Raw genomic sequence first — 19,353 nt, forward strand, 5'->3', positions numbered from 1 at the left:
TTGAGATCAATTGTGAGTTTTATGCTGCAAGCCTTGAAGGTAGGTGCCTCCAGAATTGTACTGAGGTTGAGGTTGGGATGCAGTCAGAAAAAGGAGTGCAGTGTCACGGAGTGCAAAATAAAAACATCCAAAACCAGATATATATGTAAGATAGTGGTCTAGTCTTCTACATATTTAACAAGGTACTCATTGCAGAGCTACCAAAGGTAGCAGAAGGCAGGTATTTCTAAAGAGAAGAAAAATAAATTACCAGGAGCTGTGCTGAGCTGTGAGATGTGGGACAGGGGCTTTTGAAGTAGCTAATCAGGGCAAGAAATTTCCTTGGAGGTAAAAGGGTAGGAGTTCAGTGCTTACTCCAGAACAGTAATGGACATGTCTGGAATGAGAGGGTTTTTCTCACTTTGCTCGTGTTTCACACTCGATAGGAGTCGTGGGAGACATTTGTTCCAAGTTTCTCACGTTGCTGCTCAGAGTGGTAGTTGTGAGACTGCATTTGGAGTCCAAGTTTTGGGCTCCTCAGCACAGGAAAGTTGTTGAGAAACTGCAGAGAGCCCCGTGGAGGTTGGCCAAGGTGGTTGAGAGCTGGCTGGGACAGCAAGGGAGCTGGGCTCATGCAGCCAGGAGAAGACCGTGCTGGGTGCAGTGGGGATTTAATTGCAGCCTTCAGCTTCCTGATGAGTTGTTGTAGAAAAGATAGGTCAGACTCTTCATGGAGGTGCCCAGCAGAAGGATGAGAGACTGCAATCACAAGTCTGGGACAACAGACTGCCTCCTGGGCAGCAGGAGCAGAAATTTCATAATGAGATGGTGAAATAGCAGAGCTGGTGCCTAGAGAGACCCTGGAGTCTCTGTCTTTGAAGATGTCCAAGCCTTGACTGGGCAAAGCCCCGAGCAGCCTGCTCCAACTTTGACATTAGCCCTGCTGCGAGCAAGGGGTTGGACTTCAGACCTCCAGAGGTCCCTCCCAAGCTAAATTATTTTGTGATTCCAAGTTCAAGAGATGCAGTGTTTTTCCCAATTTTGACAGAAGGTCAGAGGTGAATTACTGGAATTGTACCAGTCAGCCAATACCATTCAGTGTAGAAAGCATTCAGATAAGCACAAAACATAATATATATTCTGGTTTGTAAAAATACACTGCTTTGAAGCTTTGCTCTGGAATTGCTGAAGGCTGATCTTACCTTTACTTTTTGAGTACCATAAACTTGGAAATGTGGTGTGTAGTTATAAACACAGGGCTTCATTTCTGTGCCATGAGGTTTATCAGATCTCCCTAAGGTTCACTTGGTGCAACTTTTTGAGTGTGTTATTGCCTTTGGCATTTTAGAATGTATTAGTTGATGCAGAATGAAAGGGAGATGCTTTAAAATAACTTTTCTCTGCTGGCTTGAGAGAGTTATGTTCCTGTTATGACCTGGCCAAGATTTTAATGGTATTTTTTCATATTGTGTCTGGAGAGGTCATTTGCCGTCTCTATGCAAGAAGTAATTAGGAAGGTCCCTGGCCAGTAGCATGCACTCGGTGCCCCAGAGGGTTCAGCATTTTCTTCAATGAACGGTTAAAAAAGAGTGAAAGTAGAGGTTGGCATTAGCAGAATTATGTTGCTTTGTTTTATGTTAAATGAATTTTCCGTTTACTCTTAACTACTGTGAATAAAAGGAAGTCGTAATGTTTCTGGAAGGCCATGATATATGATCTTGTTTTCCTTCTTATTCTGAAGGCCTATAAACAAGGCGAATAACAAATGAGGATCTCTGTTGTTAATAGCTGTTAAATGTACCTTTGATTATATAAATACAGTGCAAAATGCCTCCCTACTAATATGTGGTTTGATTTCCTGTTAGGCTCATGGAAGGCTGGAAATATTTGCCCGCCTTCATTTAGTCATGTTACATATCTAATTAAGTGTACTGTTTGTCTTTATGGATCATGCATATATTCCGTTGCTTTAATTTGGCTTAAGTAAATGCCAAGATGTGAACTGAGGGATAAGAAAATGGCCGCTCAGCCTGTTACAGAAATGCCTAAAAGCAGCCTGAGAAGAGGCATAGACCAGTGTATTTTATGTTGTGTGTGTGTGTGTAAGTTACAGTATGTGGGGGTTTTTTAATCCATTTCTTTCGTAGCATAGTAGTTGTAATCAAAACTAATATTATATATATATAGCTTTAGTTTTAATCCACAGTAAATTTTTAAAAGACAGTCATATATGTGACACCACATAATTCCTGTTGCACGTAAACACTCTTAAAGGATGACTGTTGCATATGTAATAACACTCAAAAGATGTTGCAATAATGTTCTTAAGGCTGCAAGCTCAAATCCAAGAAGTTGCAAAATTCCAAAATTAAGGTGGTCTGTGAAATCATAGTTTGAGCCCTTTGGGTACGTGCTTTGAAGACTGTATCCATAACGAAACCTTTAAGTTATGTCATCCCGTAATATATTCCCCATGTGACTCCTTCCTTTTTGTATTGATCAGGTTGGATGAGTTGTAGGGATGATACAGGATTATGTAGTGAGAGACTGTTGGGTTGTTGCTTCGTTTGTTGCCAGTGAGGAAGCCTTACCTTGAATGGATCTAGGGATTTGGGAGAACAGAGAGGTATTAATGGGGAAGATTTTCTTAAGACATAGCAAAAGACTATCGCTGATTCAAGACCTAAGCTCTGAGACATTTCAGGTTCCTACTGCAAAGTAACAGAAATCCCACAGAAAAAAATGGCTGTTTATTTAACTCGAGGGAGGGAGAAAATTTCTCTTAAGACTTAACCAAAGACTTTAGCTGAAATTTTCTAATCTAATTCAACCTGAGGCAGGCATAAGCATGGACAATTTAAGTCCAGAGCATTAAATTGGTAAAATTATACACAATTGAAAGCAGGAAGCTGAGCGGTGCTGCTTGGAATGGGCGCAAGAACAAAGCAAGGGATGTAGCAAAATACAATGTTTTTTAATGCTAGCTTATTTTCAGGGCTTCTGTCTGAAGCTATGCAAAATGAAGTGTTTGCTACAGGGGACAGTCTAAAACATTATTTTTAAGACGTAGTCCTGGAAGGTAGGGAAGTTAGTTTCAAATTCCCTTGGTCTCTCCCTTACTGGATGAATTAATCATTGAACTAACAGCTAAAAAGTCTCTTTCTCTGGCTGTGTCCTTTTGAAGGAAAAGTCCCCAACATTTTTTAAAAGACACAGCATGACAGTTTAGGTCTTAGAAGAAATCTGATGATCTGAATCTTTCGATAGTAGGAGTTTATGTGTTTACAGTGCAGAAGTCAGATGCCTAAATCCCAGAGGAAGGCAAGGGATGCTCCTTCTTGCTCATGTTTCTGTGACAGGCTCGGGCAGTTGCTGTCCCTCCAGCTAGTGGTGGCAACTTCCCAGGTATCTGCTTCCACCCATACTTTAAGTCAGGGCACCGGCTGGCAACCTTTCAGAGGCTCAGGAAGGGATAAAAAGCATTTATGAGTGCAGCACTGCCAACAGAAACCCGGCAGGAGCTAAGATGTGGTGTGGTGAGGATGCTCGCACCCCTGACGTGGGAAACCAGTGGGAGCAGTGGGACATGGGCTGCCTTCGGGGCCACAGCTTGTGCTCCCAGCACATATCCCTCTCCCAGCTGGAGGCCAGAAACTGCATCCCTCGTGACAAGCTGCCCTACTTATCCATCCCTTTCCCTAAGGAAGAGAGATGGTGGCTTTTCATCTCTCCATAGGGCAAAAACCCAGCTGATGGTATTGCTGATGAATATTAAAAATCAAGCCATGTGTCCTCTTTGGCATGCGTTGGTTTCTGCTGGTGTAAAGAAACCAGAGGGCCAGCCTGACGCTGGAGTTCCCCCACAGGTCTCAATTTTTCTTTTGATTTTAGGTTTTACATGGTCTCTTTGTAGACTTCTAAATCCTTGGGGACTTCTGAAGAACAGACTCAAATTCCAAAATCATTTACTATTTTTAGGAAACTCACCCAAATTATCTTATTTACCATTCCAGCCTTATCTAGCTATAAAATAGCAATGATGTGGGATACTGAAAGAGTTCGGTAATGCTGAGACACTGTGTTGAGACACTTTAGTACATTAAAGTACAGCATCGATATTTCAACACTATTTTGCAAATGCACCGAATGACTAATGTGCTGTGTGTTTTCTTGCTCCTTTGATTTTTCTTGGTTTGTCATCTGCAGCATATAGAATAAATCGTAGGTGCATAAGTGTGCAGGTTCTGAATTTTCTGGCTGTTGTACTTTCTTCCAAGTGTCATTGGATTTTTACAGAGAATTTTACCCTAGTCAAGGACTTGAGGGTTTCCTGATAAAAACAGCACTAAGCATTGCACAAGATACCCAAAATTATTAAAGTGGACTTGAAAAACCATGTCTAAAAACTGGGGCCAGTTTTCACAAGCATTTGGATCAGCGATGTCTTTTTTCCATCTCTGAAATTATTGTATTACATCATATGCAGCTCAATCCTTACAGTAAAAAGGTTTCAGTAGAGGCTGCAGTTTAGTGAATATTATGTACAAAACATTAAGAGCAGAAAATACCGATTGATGTATTGGTTGGTGCTTTGGACTGATAAGGCAAAGCTTCAGGCTATGGATTTTGAACTAAGAAGTGGCTGTCCTTTCATTATTGCCATTTTGGGCAATTGTGACACTACTAGCCACTATTCTAGTTTGTAGTGCAATATGGATGGCTTTTTCATTATCAAATTCAATCATCTACTCCAGATATTTTTAAATAACTCAATAATACTATATATGTAATGTAGTTTAACAAACTAACAAAGGTTACTACAAATGAATATAAATCCTTCCTTTAAAATGCAAGATTTAACTTCCAGTAAAATGAAAATGTAGTGTTGCAGGGATCTTTCATGCTAGGCCTGTGGTAATTGCCCCAAGTGTGAAATTTTAAAATTTAAAAGCAGACAGAGGTTGATATTAGCAATAGAGGAAAAACAGAGAATACATTTTTCAAATGAGAAAGTCAATGTAGAGCAAATGAGGTAGAGAGAGACAGAAAAACACCTTCAGTACATGGGGATTTCTGTGAAGTTTCTGTGCTAATGTTGTCATGGGATGTGAATGGGCAGACGATTTTGTAACACTGAGGAAAGTCATAAAATTAAATTAAGAATTAAATTGTAGCTCAGCTGAATAGCTAAGATTTTATTTAAAATCTGCATTTATTAATTATGTGTATTTTATTAGTAAATAGCATGGTCATTGTCTTTTCATTATGTTCCTAATATCCTCTCATAATATACTTGTGGAAGCTGGGACCATTAGGATTTGGTGTTGCATAAGGCAGTGCAAGGATGCAGCTGCCTCTCTGTGCCCTTTCGGTGCTGAAGCTTGTAAGTGTTTCTGATATTCTGATTTCTATGGTAACAGCAGGAAGATAAACGTAATAAAATAAGCTGAATATTCAAGCACAGCAGATTTTTTTTAACCTTATATACCTTGGGGCAGGGGGGAGGGATGATTACTTAGACCCCACCTGGAGTACTGCATTCAGTTCTGGGACCCCCAAACGTGAGAAGGACATGGACCTGTTGGAGCGAGTCCAGAGGAGGGCCATGAAGATGATCAGGGGGCTGGAGCACCTCTCCTATGAAGAAAGGCTGAGAGAGTTGAGGTTGTTCAGCCTGGAGAAGAGAAGGCTCCAGGGAGACCTTGTAGCAGCCTTCCAGTACCTAAAGGGGGCCTAAGAAGAAAGCCAGAGAGGGACTTTTTACAAGGGCATGTAGTGATAGGACAAGGGGTAATGGCTTTAAACGGAAAGAGGGTAAATTTAGATTAGATGTAAGGAAGAAGTTCTTCACTGTGAGGGTGGTGAGGCACTGGAACAGGTTGCCCAGAGAGGTTGTGGATGCCCCCTCCCTGGAAGTGTTCAAGGCCAGGTTGGATGGGGCTTTGAGCAACCTGGCCTAGTGGAAGGTGTTGGAACTAGATGATCTTTAAGGTCCCTTCCAACCCAAACCATTCTATCATTCTATGATCGTCATTGAGTGGTGATAAAGCTAGTAACTAACTTCTTTTATTGTTTAAAAGATTACTCTTTCCCCGTTTACATTTGCGGGATGATGGCTGTTAACCCTTTTAGTTTCTTTTGCTTCTGTTAATCCTGTACTGTCTAAATTTAGGTACATTTTTGTAATCTCTTTCATCTGGCAGTCTCAAAATCCCTCATTTTTAATTAGCATTGCCGCAGTGATTGTTGATAAGAGTTGTCAGTGTTCATTCTTTGCTAATAAATTGTGTGTGTGATCACTGATTTTGCTAAAAGGTCAGCAAGCACTCCTTGATATTCCTCCCTGCATGATTTTTGCTTGCATATATTATTTTGAAGAGTACTGCATTCATACAGTCTAAACTGTCAGTGCAGTGAGAAGTGGATATCTTGATTAGTGAATTTTTATATTCGTTGTTACTATTATTTAATTTTTCGTAAAATGCAGCTCAGGTCCCATACAGAGAAGTATATGAAAGGATTTTGTCACATACCCACGCCAAAAGAGTGCATACACAGAAGGAAATTTTGAAGAACTACTGTCATACGTGTACATAATAGATGTAATATGCTTCAGCTAGATTTTCCGCGTCTTATTTTGCCTTTTTTTTTTTTGTAAACAGGTCAATGATTGGGCAAAGCAATAGATTCAACTATTCAACTTCTTTGCATAAATTTCTAAAGGCTCTGCCTTTTAATGCCTTTATCTCTAAACACTTCTTAAATTTCTAGGGTGTTTTAATTAAAACTGTGAAACTGTAAAGGAAAACAGGAGATAAAGTAGTTTTAAGGAGATCCATAAGAATGTGAAAACTGTCAGAAGAAAGGTCCATCTAGCACAGTTTGTCATCCTTCAAACTGGCCAGTTGCAAAGAAAGCGTAAGATCAGGACCAGGGTAAAATGATACTTCTTCATTTGCCCATTCCAGCAGTCAGTGATTTAGGTACTTTCTGAACGGGACATTGCATTCAGACAATTGTGCTCAATAACTCTTCTGTATCTTTCTTCTGTGAATTTGCCTAATACCTTTTTGCATACCTTTATAATCTTGACATCTAAAATGTTCTGTGGCAGTCGCTTCTGCAATTTAATTATGCATATTTGTTTGCTGAAGATGTTTCTAAAGCAGGTAGCTGATAATTTAATGGAGTGCCACTTCATTCTTGTGTTTGTAGTAATAGTGGATATATTACTTTTCATCCCATGTATGCCATTTATCACTTATAGATCTCTGTCAAGTCCCATCGTTTCTCCTGTGAGCTGAAGAATCAGCTAGTCAATTTAGTCTCCCCTTGTATATCAGTTGCTTGCTACCCCGGCCGTCCTCATCTCCTCCCTCTGTGCTTTTGCTAGCTCGTTGTATTAATTTTGGGAGGAGACCAGACTGACACACTATGTTCAGAGCGCAGTGGATTTATGCAGTAGCAAAATTATGATTTCTGTCTTCTTCTCTCACCCTTTGCTTTTTTTGACCTTAGTAAACACTGAACAAGCATTTTCAAAAGACAGAAGCATCAAAATCCTGTTGCAAGTTACACTTAGATCTCTTTATTGTGTGATGTTTGTTAAGTTAGAGCCAGTTATTTTGTATGTATGGTGGAAGATGATTATACTGTCTGCATTGTCTTGCAATTAGTGATTTTCGCCTTCTATTTTGTCAGTCAGCCACACAGTTTTGCAAGATTTTTCAGCAGTTTTTCACAGGCAGCTCTTGATTTCATTGTCTGGAGTCATCAGCAAGCTCTGTGACTTCCATAGGTCTGATTTTTTTTTCAGATGATGTATGAGTACAGTTTTCAGCCCAGGCCCCAGTGCAGAGCTCTGTGAGACTTCCCTGGTAACCTCCATTACTTGTGAGAGATGTCCATTTATTATTACCCTTAGTCTCCTATTTTTAAGCTGCTAATAATCCATGAAGAGCCCTCTTCCTTATCCCTAAGCTCTCTTTAAGTGCTTTCAGGAGATCTTTTTAATAGCTTTAAAATCCAACTTTGCCATGATTGCATCCCCGCATACCTCCTGATGCAAAGCGCGGTGTGCAGGAGGTCCTAGACCAGTAATTACCCATGCTGGCACACCGACAGACGGTATTGCAGCCCATACCCAAACTGCATGCCCTAGTTTCCTTTGTGTGGAAACCAGGGCAGAGGAGAGGAGGAGGCGAGGGTTGGTGTTTGCTTAGGTCTCACCCCATATGGCCGTGGGGTGCAGCTAGACCTGGCATGTGCAAAGCATTTCCATTGTACAGACGTTGCCTGTGTCGACCGGAACATCCTTGTGCTATCGTCAGAGTACTCTTACAGATTCATGAGACGTGACCTCTCTTTGCCAAAGCTGCGCTGACTTTCTTCCCTTATAGCATACTTATTTATCTATTAATGCTTCTCTGTCAATTGTTTTGCTAGACGTAGAAACGAGACTTAGCTCTGGTCTCGAGTGCTCCCTCCCCACTCCAAGACCCATTTTAAGAAATCAGTCATGTTTGTCACCTTCCATGCCTTTTATAAGGGCAATTGAAGCAATAAGCTGCACAGCACAGTTCGTAGTTCAGCAGTTCTGTATTTAAGTTACTTTACAGCTCATGGACGGATGCCATCTAGTCTTGGTGATTTATTACTAGTCATTTTACTGTTTTGGTTTTTTTCTTTCTAAATCCTCTTCTACTCGCACTTTAATCTGAAACTAGTTCTCACACTCACTTGCTAAAAAGGGAGACTCTGGTGCAGAGCCTTCCTGGACTCCTTTATGGAGAGCACTGATGCGAAGTTGTTTGTTTGGTTTTTTAACTTTCCTGCTATGGCCTGATCTTTCTCAAACACTTCTTTTTCATCTTGATCATTTGTTGGCCCAGTGGATGTTCTGGCAGGTTTCCAGCTTGTGATGTGTTTGAAAGGGTTTGACTGTTAGTTTTTATGACTTCAGCATGAAGACTTGCCCAATGATTTTACATTTAACTTGGCATAATTATGCTCTCTTACCATTGTCTCAGCGTGACTTTGGGACATCCACAAGCCTTGTAGGAGGGTGTCTTTTCACTTCTCTCGAGGTCCTTGGCAGGAAGGGCTAAGATAGAGAAGGGGTTTGTTCCTTTCAAGTGTCTGTCTGAACATGGTGCTGCTTTAATCTTTCTGCACATCAGTGAGCTGTTTGGTGGCATCTCCAAATGCCTTTCACATGCATAGTGCTTCCTTTTGCTACTTCCCCTATAGAGTTAAATGTTAATCTTCCGGATTAAAAGAAAAATTAGGAAGTAGTTTCTCTACTGGTATGAGAGGAAGGCATGCCTCGGTTGACTTCCAGAAAATGCCAGGCTTTGCATGACAGCGTGAGCACAGTCTTGATTTCTGAGGCATTGTTGGCACAAGAGGAGAATTGCTGCTGCATGTGGAATATAGCAGTAGTTTTGCTGATGAACCATTGCAAGTGACAGTGAGCCCTGGCATAATGGATGTATAAAACGATACCTAATGGGCACCTTTTCTGGCTGGTGATACCTTTCTCTGATGAACTTTAAAAGAGTATTTATTGTCATTTGTACATTATCATCACTTATTATTGAATGTGGTATTGAAAAAGCATTTTGGTAAAGGCGTAATTATGTATTTTCTCATCTAAACTGTGATTTGTCTCTTTTGGAATGCAAATGCAAACCAAAAGAGAGTATTTGGTATCAGCATTCTGCTAACTGCATAATTAACTGTTAATTCCAGCAGATACTTGGGGCTTTTTGCTATTGATGTGCTTGGGATTTTAGGATTACATAACTGGGTGATTATTAAGTTGGATTTTAGCGCAAGTTCTCTGTTACTGATTGGGAGCTGAAACTCCTTTGGCAATCATTACCCATGAGCTGTTGCCAGTTCTTTTGTTGATAAGCATATAACAGGAGGACACTTAGCTGAAACTTTAAAGCAGTTCTAAATTTCTTAGTATCAGTTACCTGGGATTGTATTCTCTAGGATCACCAGGAGGACTTCCTTGGGAGAAAACTAATTTTCAGAATTGACTCTAAGTTCCGTGTAAAAATTGCCAAGTTTGTATGCCTGGGTGGCTAAAGCCCACAAAACACCAGCTATGTCTGTAGATCTGTTTTCATGTGAAATGACACTTCCTTGTCCATCAGTGTTCAGCTTGGTGGTCCTCAGTCTAATCCCTCAGTCTAATCCCTGTTTTGTCCTGGGTTCAGCAGCTTCTTCTGCCAAGGTTATTGCCGTAGTGCCAGTACTACCAGCTACGCACCCCTCAGTCTGCAGCATCACAGTCACCTGGAGAGAAGCTTGTGGGATTAAATGTTTTACTTTGGTAACAGTGGATTTACATGTCCTTGTGGCAGGGTTGGTGGGGGTAAATCATTACTGAAGTACTTCTCTTTCAGCAACTTTTAGAGCAGGAAATTTGTCTTCTATGCATACTGTGCTTCCTTGCAGGGAACAGCTTTCTCCTGTTGCGTGTTAGATTCCTGCAGGAACACAGCAGCAGGAGGCATCTCCAGGACCCTCAAGCCAATTCACTGCTGCTGCAGGAGGATCTCGCCATAAAACCTCCTTATTTTCAAAGTAGAAGGTAGTGCCAAGGCCTTGCTGCTGTGTCAGATTAGTAAGGCACAGGGTTTTTTTTCTCCCCACATTCTAGGTAGAGAAGAAACGTTGACTGTCAGTAGTGGCTAAAGTCAGGTAGGACAGGGCAGAGGGATTTGGGGTCAGCAGGAGGACTTGAGGTGACATTTGGTGGCAGGTCTTGCAGCTTTGCTTTAACACATGACTGCTGGCACCTGCAGTACAAAGGAGCGTGTACATGGGCAATAGCTGCATCAGGCAGTTCAGTGGTATCAGCCAAAATGGCCTGGCAATGTAGGAGTATGCTGAAAACCCAGACTGTCACTGGGGGCTGAGGCAATGGCACTTTGTTTTTGGTTTGGTGTTTTTTGGTTTTGTTTGGTTTGTTTTTTTTCCCTGGGCCTGGTACAAGGACATTGTTTTCCAGCAGCACGATAGAGCAGGCAGCCAGGGGCTATGATGTTGTAACCTGGCTGTGATCCACCATTGCTTGTGTAGGCAGCAGGGTGGTCGTCTGAGGCTGTCACCTTTATGCTGCCTCTAGGCTAACACTTTCCTGGATAAACCACCTAATTCCCAGCCTATGTTTATCCATGGCAATTTAACCAACAGGGTAGCAGTTGAATTCTCTGTCCCTTACTGCTTAAGGGGGAGCATCTGCTGCCTTATCAGTACGAGGAGGAGGTCGCTGGTGGTGCCGAAGATGGGGTATTTATTTCTGCTGGCTTACTGACAAGTTAAAGGAAAAATGGGCATGGCCCAAATGTCTCTCTAGTAGCATCTGATGACAAAACTGCCATTAATTTCAACAGGATTGAGTGCCCGCATTGGCCACTGATGCAAGGTAACAGGTATTTTTCCTCCTGGAAGGAGATGGCTCTAAAGCTTTAAGAGTTGAAGGCAGTGTGTTGAAGAGAGTATGGTTTTGTCTCTTTCTGCTGTGGCTTGCAGAGTGAGCAGAGATTAGAAAGTGCTGAATAAGAAATAAGTGCTGAATGTAAAGTCATAATTGAATTTTGCCTGAATTCTGCGTGTATTTTGGCTTGGGTTTTGATCAGTGCAATAACTTAATGATGCTACTCCAGTACTGCTGACTTTGGTTGCGTTTATAATGGCTTCAAGATGGGAAACAGGTGTTTGGGTACAGTCCATTGAGCAGAATGATGCGCAGTGTTTCGCAATGCCGCCACACACAAAGCAGGGCAGTGATTGCCCCTTTGCACGGAAGAACAGGTTCAGTTTTCTGCTAGGTAGTGTCATTCCGTTCCCACCGTTCTTCATGCTAGAGCTGTTGAAGTAGAATACTCCCTCAAGAAAGAGTAAATTGTTGTTACAATAATATGTTTGGTTTTTTCTTTCCCCAAGAACCTCGAAACTTTTTCCAGACAAGTGAACCCCTCCTAAGGCAGGTAAGATAATTCAGGCCGAGGGCTTTCCTGATTAGGTGGTTTGAGCAGCTGAAAAAGGGACTCTGTGATCCCATGTCCCTGGCCTTTTTCCTCCTTTATCCACAGCTTACCTGCCCTGCCCTAAAGATGTCTGATGATGTTTCACTCCTCTCTCTGCCAAGTTCAAACTGACCCCTTCTGGCATGGTGGAAAGTATACCTTGCTTTTTGAGGGTTCCAAACTGGTTTTGACCTTCAGGCCTTTGGCAGGTTTTCTTGTTGGGTTGCATTTGTTTGTTTATTTGTTTTGGTTTTGTTACAGTGTAATGGGCTTTCTGAATTTCCCTGAAATCATTTTAAATGATGGACAGGCTTCAAATGGATACAGGTTTTAGTCTAGCAAAGGAAAGGCTCTTGATTATAAAATTGGAAACAGTTCTTAGGGGGAAAAAAATGCAAAATCAGGAAGCACAAAGAATATCTTTGACATCAGACTTTTGCTACAAGTGTTGCTTGGTCTTTTCCTCAGTCTTTTCTGAGCTGCAGAGGCCAAGAGACTAAGTCAGCTGCACGTTTGTTCCTCTGAGGTGCTGTGGAAGGGGATGCCTTTGCCCAGTTTTTCTTGGGATTATCAGCAAGCCACTTGAGTACTGGCGAAACTTCAAAAAACCCACCACAGCTTTCCCCTTCTTCACTTCCCTTGAGTACTGGCGAAACTTCAAAAAAACCATCACAGCTTTCCCTTTCTTTGCTTCCCTGTCTAATTTAGGAAGATGCCTTGCGCTGCGGCTTTGAATAGTATCCGTGAGAAAGTAAATAAAGCATGGTATCAGGTTTGATTTGGGGCTGAGTTTCACCTGTGAGTGAATATTCCTCAATGCGTGGGTTCCTCTCTTTGGTTACGGTCAGTTGAGTTGCAGTTTCCATTCTCAACAAGGAGATGTATGATACTAGACTTTATGATGACTTCATAAATTATAAGTTACTCATAACAAGTTGTTGCTGTACAGTGTGCCTGTAGTTTCACAATTTTTGATGTGGCTGTTTGGTTTCTGTGGAGGTCATATAAAGGTATTAATGAGATATATGACTGGTTTGGTATTTAGGACGCCTTGTCTTAAACAGTTTCCTTAAACTATCCCTCCTCCCCTGGTGTGACTGCTCAAATCCTACTTCTCTGTTGTAGTTGGGTGGCTCATCCCTTGGTGATTTGGGGCATCAGTCCCATTTCGGCTGGGTGCTCAAGCCATTTGCCTCATCGCTTGCCCCTGTGTAAAAGGACAGCTACTTCCATGGAGCAGGGGAACAGGAGGAGCTGGGTTGTTTTGCCACTTTCTCATGCGTGTATTCAGCTCTCCTTGGGTAGATGTTGAGGATGAAACAGGCTGAGGTGTTGGGCTGGTACCGCAGAGGTGGTCTCCATGCAGCCTGCCCATGGAAGGAAGATAGGAGATCTGGAGTCAATTTGGGAATAAGGGTGGCAGAGATGAGAGAGGTGAGGACGTAGAAATTGCACAGGGTTACGGGGAGACCCCAGATAAAGTGGGGAGAACGAGAACGTGAACTCAGGGAAAGTACCAGGGAGTCTCTCAACTAGGAACATGTTTGCTGCAGTTCATTGAGAGAAACCCAACAGCAGGAACAAAACCCCTCTTCCTGCCAAGGCGGTTGAGGTGCCTTGGAGGGCTTTGCCAGCGGAGGTACCCACCTCGTCTTCCTCCCGGGGGAAGGCAGGGAAAAGCAGCAGCCATTCCGTTCCAGTGGGGATGTGGTGAGCAACTCGGTGACCAGTTAACAGAAGGTACCCGTGGCCAAAGAGGCTCTGTAGGAGCAGATAGAAGTTGGGCAGAGCAGTAGCTGGTGGGGAATGGGCTGGTTGCGGCCGCTCTGCCTGCCCACAGTGCTGCGGGAAAGGTCAGGCAGAATGTGAGCCGGGCATTAAATTAAGCCTGTAAGGAGACACTTGGGGAACTTAAGATGGATTAACTTAAGGTGTAAAGTTTAAAGCGTATTATTATGAAGGAGGATTAAGCTAAACTGAGCTAATGACACCACTTTTGAATGCATATCCACACAGCGGATTCAGAGCTTTGGCTCCATGCCTTTTATTACTTAAATGTACTTACCTTCTTAAATGTATAAAGATACATGCCCTTACTCATTTCAGATCTTCACATTCTCCATTTTCCATGTCGAGAAGTTTATACGCTGTGTCGGGGTAAAACTGGTTTTAGTTGGGTGGTTTTTTCCTTGCCTTTTTTTTTCTTAAAAAAAAAAAAAAAAAAAAAAAAGGCGAGGGGGAAGGCAACATAGAAGTTTGTTTTAATTTTTCCCTATGGTGGTGATGGCATTTGTGATGACTTGATGGTATTTATTCTTAGATGAGGCATTTGTTAAGGAAGAAATAACTTTGTTCATGTTATGTTGACATGTCCTAATTTCTATGTGCCCCATCTCTTTTAATATATGAGCCATTTCTATTGCTTTATTTTGTTGTTACTCTCCTGGTATTGGGATATCTGCGATGTCAGCATCTGAATTTTCCAAAAGCTCTGCAGCCTCTTATTTTATACACTGTGTGGGTCAAAAATCAAATGCAAAGTTGAATACTGTAAACTGCCTCAAAATGCTTATCTTACATTAAACAGAGTCATTAATTAACTAACATAATTTGTCGTTAGTAATAATTTGTAAATAAGTAATAAATCAACTGAATTGATTTTTCAGGAGGGAAACTGATTTGAAATTACAGGTTTGCTGTATGTTAAATAAACTACTTAGTAAATAGTTCTGTGTATAATTTTATCTCACTACAAACAATGCCATCAGGTTTTCCTTGAGGGTAAACTATAGATCAATGTTTGTAAGTAGATAAAAGACTAAATCTTTAAAAGGAAAAAAAAAAAACCCACCACACCTGACTTTTACTAAAATTCTTCTATTTAGGCAATCATATAAAAGCAAAACAAATACAAAGAAAAACAGAAGAGAGAAAAAGTAAAATGTCAGAAAAAGTGCAATGCAATGTAAAAAGAAAAAGGTTTTGAGTCAGAATACTTTTAGGTTAGCTGTCACAGAGAGTGTTTTGCCACGCTGTTTAGTGAAAGCATAAGAAACCTGAGACAAAACCTCAGAATGTTTCGTTTTATTTGCTGTGTGGCTTGTGGTATCGGATGAAAGGTCTGGCGCTTCTCCTGTCTGTGGAGGTCAAATGCAGGCAGGGATGGTGGCAGCTGCTTTATGTTCTGAGGCTGGAGAAACTAACTTTGGTGTCCTGCAAAAGTAACAATGGATATAATAAACTGTTCTTGTTTTGAATCCTGCTAGTCTTTAGCAGTCTGAGATATACCTTAAAATGTATTTTTTTAAAATACAAATGTCCCTTATTAATCATTTGCATTTCAAGTTCAGTACGTATCCCTCTGAGCCTCCTGGGAGGATGTCAGTCAGGAGCCACCATTATCTGTGTCCTAGACTTGGATTTGGTAATTTTGGGAAGAGGGAGGGGAGCAGGAGCAGCGGGAGGGAGACCACTCTCTGGGATCTTTCAGGGTCTTTTTCCCCAGCTGTCTCTGGGTCAGCTCAGAGGTGCCTGCAGCCGTTTGGTCTCTGGGCAATAACAACCCATCAGGCAGGAGGACCTCGGGCTGGTTTAGGGTGATGTCCCCGAAGGCGGGTATGCTGAGTCATGCAGTAGCCAAATGTGAAGGAGCCCCATCCCTGGCACACTCGCTCATCCACGCTAAGGGCACATCCAAACACCAGGAGAGATCCAGGTGCTGCTGTGCTGGGTTGGCCGCAACCCTTGGATGGTGGCCGCCAGCCTCGGGCAGACCCGGGACTGGAGCGGGACCCCAGGGACAGCAGCTTCAGAAATGCCCGTTTGTGTGCATCTGACGTCTTTTAATTCTGCAAATCCTTTTCTGTTTCACCTGATCCCAGTTACTCAGGGTCACTCTGTGTGCGTTCATAGCATGCAACTGGTGTTGAGTGTGCAAGTGGCCTCTGTAAGTCCTCTGCAGTACGCAACCGGGCTTGCGTGCTCGTGCCTGTGTGCGTCCAGCAGCGGAGGCTGCTCTTCTCAAACAGAGGGCCAAGTGGTATTTCAGTCACCGTCCAAGGCGTTCAGAGACTATTTTCTTCTATTCGTTTACTTCCCTGCAGTGCATGATGCATAATAAAAATAAATAAACATGGCATTACTACTACTATTAAATTAAAAAAAAAAAAAAAAGAAGAAGCTGGAGGTTCTTAGTCTCAAGAGGAGGGTGGAGCGGGGGAAAAGTGCAGAGCCCATATAACAATGGGGAGTCCGCTTTATTAGTGTTAAGGAGGAAAATAAAATCTGCTCTGGCAGTAGTGAAATAAAACACCAGGAAGATTACGTCAGTCTTTGTTTGCACACAGTATGATTCTTCTCTTTCACCAGCCAATTTGTATATTTGAAAAGGCAGTTGCTTGGTTAAAATAATTAGCTGAACCTCATCCAATTCCCCAATTATGTGAAAAAATGTTTGAAGAAATATAGACAATTGTTGTTGAGCAATTAAAAAAAATAAAAAAAAAGTGGTGGTCACTGAACAATTATAGCGCCTTGTCTAAATACCCGCATATATATCGTAGTTTCAAAATGAGACAGGCAGTTCTCAGTGACTCTTTGCTGTAGCTGTTGTGGTTTGGGATAGCGGCTTTAGAAGTATAGCAAAATCCTAACTAATTCTGCCTGAAACTTGTGTGGGATAGGTTAGCCTGGGGTTGCCTCAGAGAAGAGAGAGAGCGTCTTGAAGCTAAATTTTTCAAAGCATATTTAAAGAAAAAAAAGAGTAAACTGGATACAAGTCATGTATACTTACTATTATACGATTTAACAGGCAAAAATCAGTATTAATGAACAAGACTGTCTTATTATATACTCCTTTATTCCAGACTATCTTAGATTATTATTTTGGGAAAAAACGTACAGAATTTTTGAATATTTCAGTTTTCGAATAAGAGACCATTGCAACAATTTGACTAAGAATTCCCTGTAGGAGGTCCAGTGTAGTATATTAGCAAGAGCTTCAGTGACTGGGAAATCATTGCTCCTTGTTGTTCCTACACTTTCATCCTTGGAGCTAGCCCTGTTGCATTTGAAACCACTTCCCCGTTTTCCAGACGTGCCAGCCGTATTTTTACGGGACTGTGTCATTCAGGATGAGAAGAGTCAAGATGTCTGCTGGCACGGTGGAAGTCGCTGATCCAAGGGCCCTGCTGGCTTGTGGACCCGACCGTGCGCAGTGGGCAGCAGAGCTCTTTGCCATGGATTTTCCTGTTGTCCGTGGCTGCAGGCAGCCTTGGAGGCTGCTGGGCTGGGGCCAGGGCTGACCGCCCTGAGTGGTGCCGGCTGCAGATGAGAGGCTATCAGTCCTCTTTAGCCATCCTTTCCCCCAGCTAGCTCTGCACCAGACACTTCTGAAACCCGTTTCCACCTGTACGTCAGCTGATGGGGGATGTATAATTTAAAACGTGCATGCAATGGGTGTAGGTTCCCCTATTGCACCAGTTCTGACCCCTTCAGCAGGCTCATTTCTGTCAGCCAGGGCAGAGCTGAACAAACACTGACAGTTCAAACACATTTTAAAACATTTTTGCCAGTTCATTAACATTGTCAGTGTATAAAACTCAACTTACATTTGTTTCTGTTCCTTTTAGGGGCATTGATGTTAATACTGCCTGTGGTCTGCCGGGTGGCAAAGTGAACTCAGCCATCCATTGCGGATGACATAGGCATTGAGCGAGGCGATGCCCAGGTCCCCCAAAGCTCACAGGCAGTGGGTTTTTCTGCCAGCCCGGGAGCACAGGGACCAGGCAGCCCTCTGGGGCTGGCAGGGCTCCAGCTTCGCCTCCGTAGTCCCCAGCTCCCTTACCTAACCTGAACTTTGCAGCTGTGGTGTATCTTACTGACCTCTGCGCGATCAGTGCTTGGTTTCCAGGTCGCACCTCGCTTTCCTCACGTGTGGGCTGCCCCGTGCATGTTGCGCTCTCCCGTATTTATCCTCTGGATTTTGTTTCTTTCTCTTTGCAGGGAACGGATGCGCCAGTCTGCTATGTTTGAACTGTGCCAGGGGATGCACCAGATCAGTCTGCAGTTTGTTCGCTTGCAGCTTAGCTTTGAGGAGTACACTATAATGAAAGTTTTGCTGCTGTTAAGCACAGGTAAGTTAGATTCATGGTTACATGGGAATACTTGAAAATATTCCAATTCACAAAGAGGTGCAGTGATTTTAACTAATGCGACAAAAGAGCCAAACTGTTTCCAGCAGGGCCGCAGGAATAAGCATGGTTTTATGTCTCAGGGTTTATCTGCAGATCTCACTCTCCGTTAGCAGAGGAAGTGTCTTTGCAGTTTGAATGTGTCATGTGCATTGGAAGGACAGGAGTGGCCGGGCAAGGGGCTTTGGCCCCGCTCTCTACAGGAACTGCTGGAGTTGGCCAGGCGTGCCAAGAAAGTGCAACAGCTGTGGGGATTGGGGAGAAATCCCCACTCAACACTCAAAGCCACTGGTTTGAGTGACTTAACGTCACCTTCAAGATCAAAAGATGTACATTGCCTGTACTGCAAAATGGGTAATTTTCCAGTGCCAAGTGAATTGAGAATGGTAAGCCCTTTTACAGGGCTCTGAAAGTTTAATAAATGACAGTGCATGCTTTATTTTTCTCTCGAGTGTCATGCTTTGAGTTTTCTTAAGATACAAAATTACATCTTGGTGTTTGTTACAGCACTGTGTAGTAATTAGCAGATCTCTTGATCTTATCTTACTGAAAATATTGAAAAACTCCCATCCCAGTACAATTGTATAAATACACAGGCAGTTTGTACATTACTTTTCCATCAGTCTTGATGAAAAAGCCAATTATCTGTAAACAAACTTTCTTCTGTATAATCCTGCTTCTTTTTGTGGGATCCGCTCAGTGGCTTCATGATGAGATAACGCATCAGCTTGATTGGTGGGTGTTTGTGATGTCACTTCAGTGAACTCACCGGGCAAGAATTTCCCCAGCAGAAGGAGGCTGGATGTGGGGGCATTGCACGGGGAGAGGAGGAGCGGGAGATCAAAGGGGCCGCTGCGCTTATTCTGGCTTTCACTTGCAAGCTGTCGGCAGCAGGACGCACGCCCGAGGCTGCCGGGGCCGGGGGCTGCCCGGGCTCGTGCTGCACAGAGCGTCTCCCCGTTCAGCAGCGAGCGGAGCCCAGCGCACCCTTTGAGATCTTGCCGTCTTCTCCCATCACCCCATCTTCTGTCCGAGCAAGCCAAGAGAAGAAACAAATGGCGAGCGACCGGCATTAGTTGTGCAGCACTGGAAGGCGCTTATCGCCGAAACCACTAAAGGACGCCAGAGCGGGCTGATGC

The 19,353-nt window shown here is 42.8% G+C and overlaps 1 protein-coding gene across 1 annotated transcript in view; it reads left to right on the top strand.

Moving 5' to 3' along the window:
• NR3C2 (nuclear receptor subfamily 3 group C member 2) overlaps positions 1-19,353 on the top strand; it is a 214,836-nt gene that overhangs the window by 177,985 nt on the left and 17,498 nt on the right. The window contains 1 exon segment of the mRNA XM_050895297.1: positions 18,027-18,157. Coding sequence (XP_050751254.1) covers positions 18,027-18,157 — 131 coding nt within the window.

This window comes from Gymnogyps californianus, chromosome 4, assembly GCF_018139145.2.
Source record: "Gymnogyps californianus isolate 813 chromosome 4, ASM1813914v2, whole genome shotgun sequence".
Lineage (NCBI taxonomy): Eukaryota > Metazoa > Chordata > Aves > Accipitriformes > Cathartidae > Gymnogyps > Gymnogyps californianus.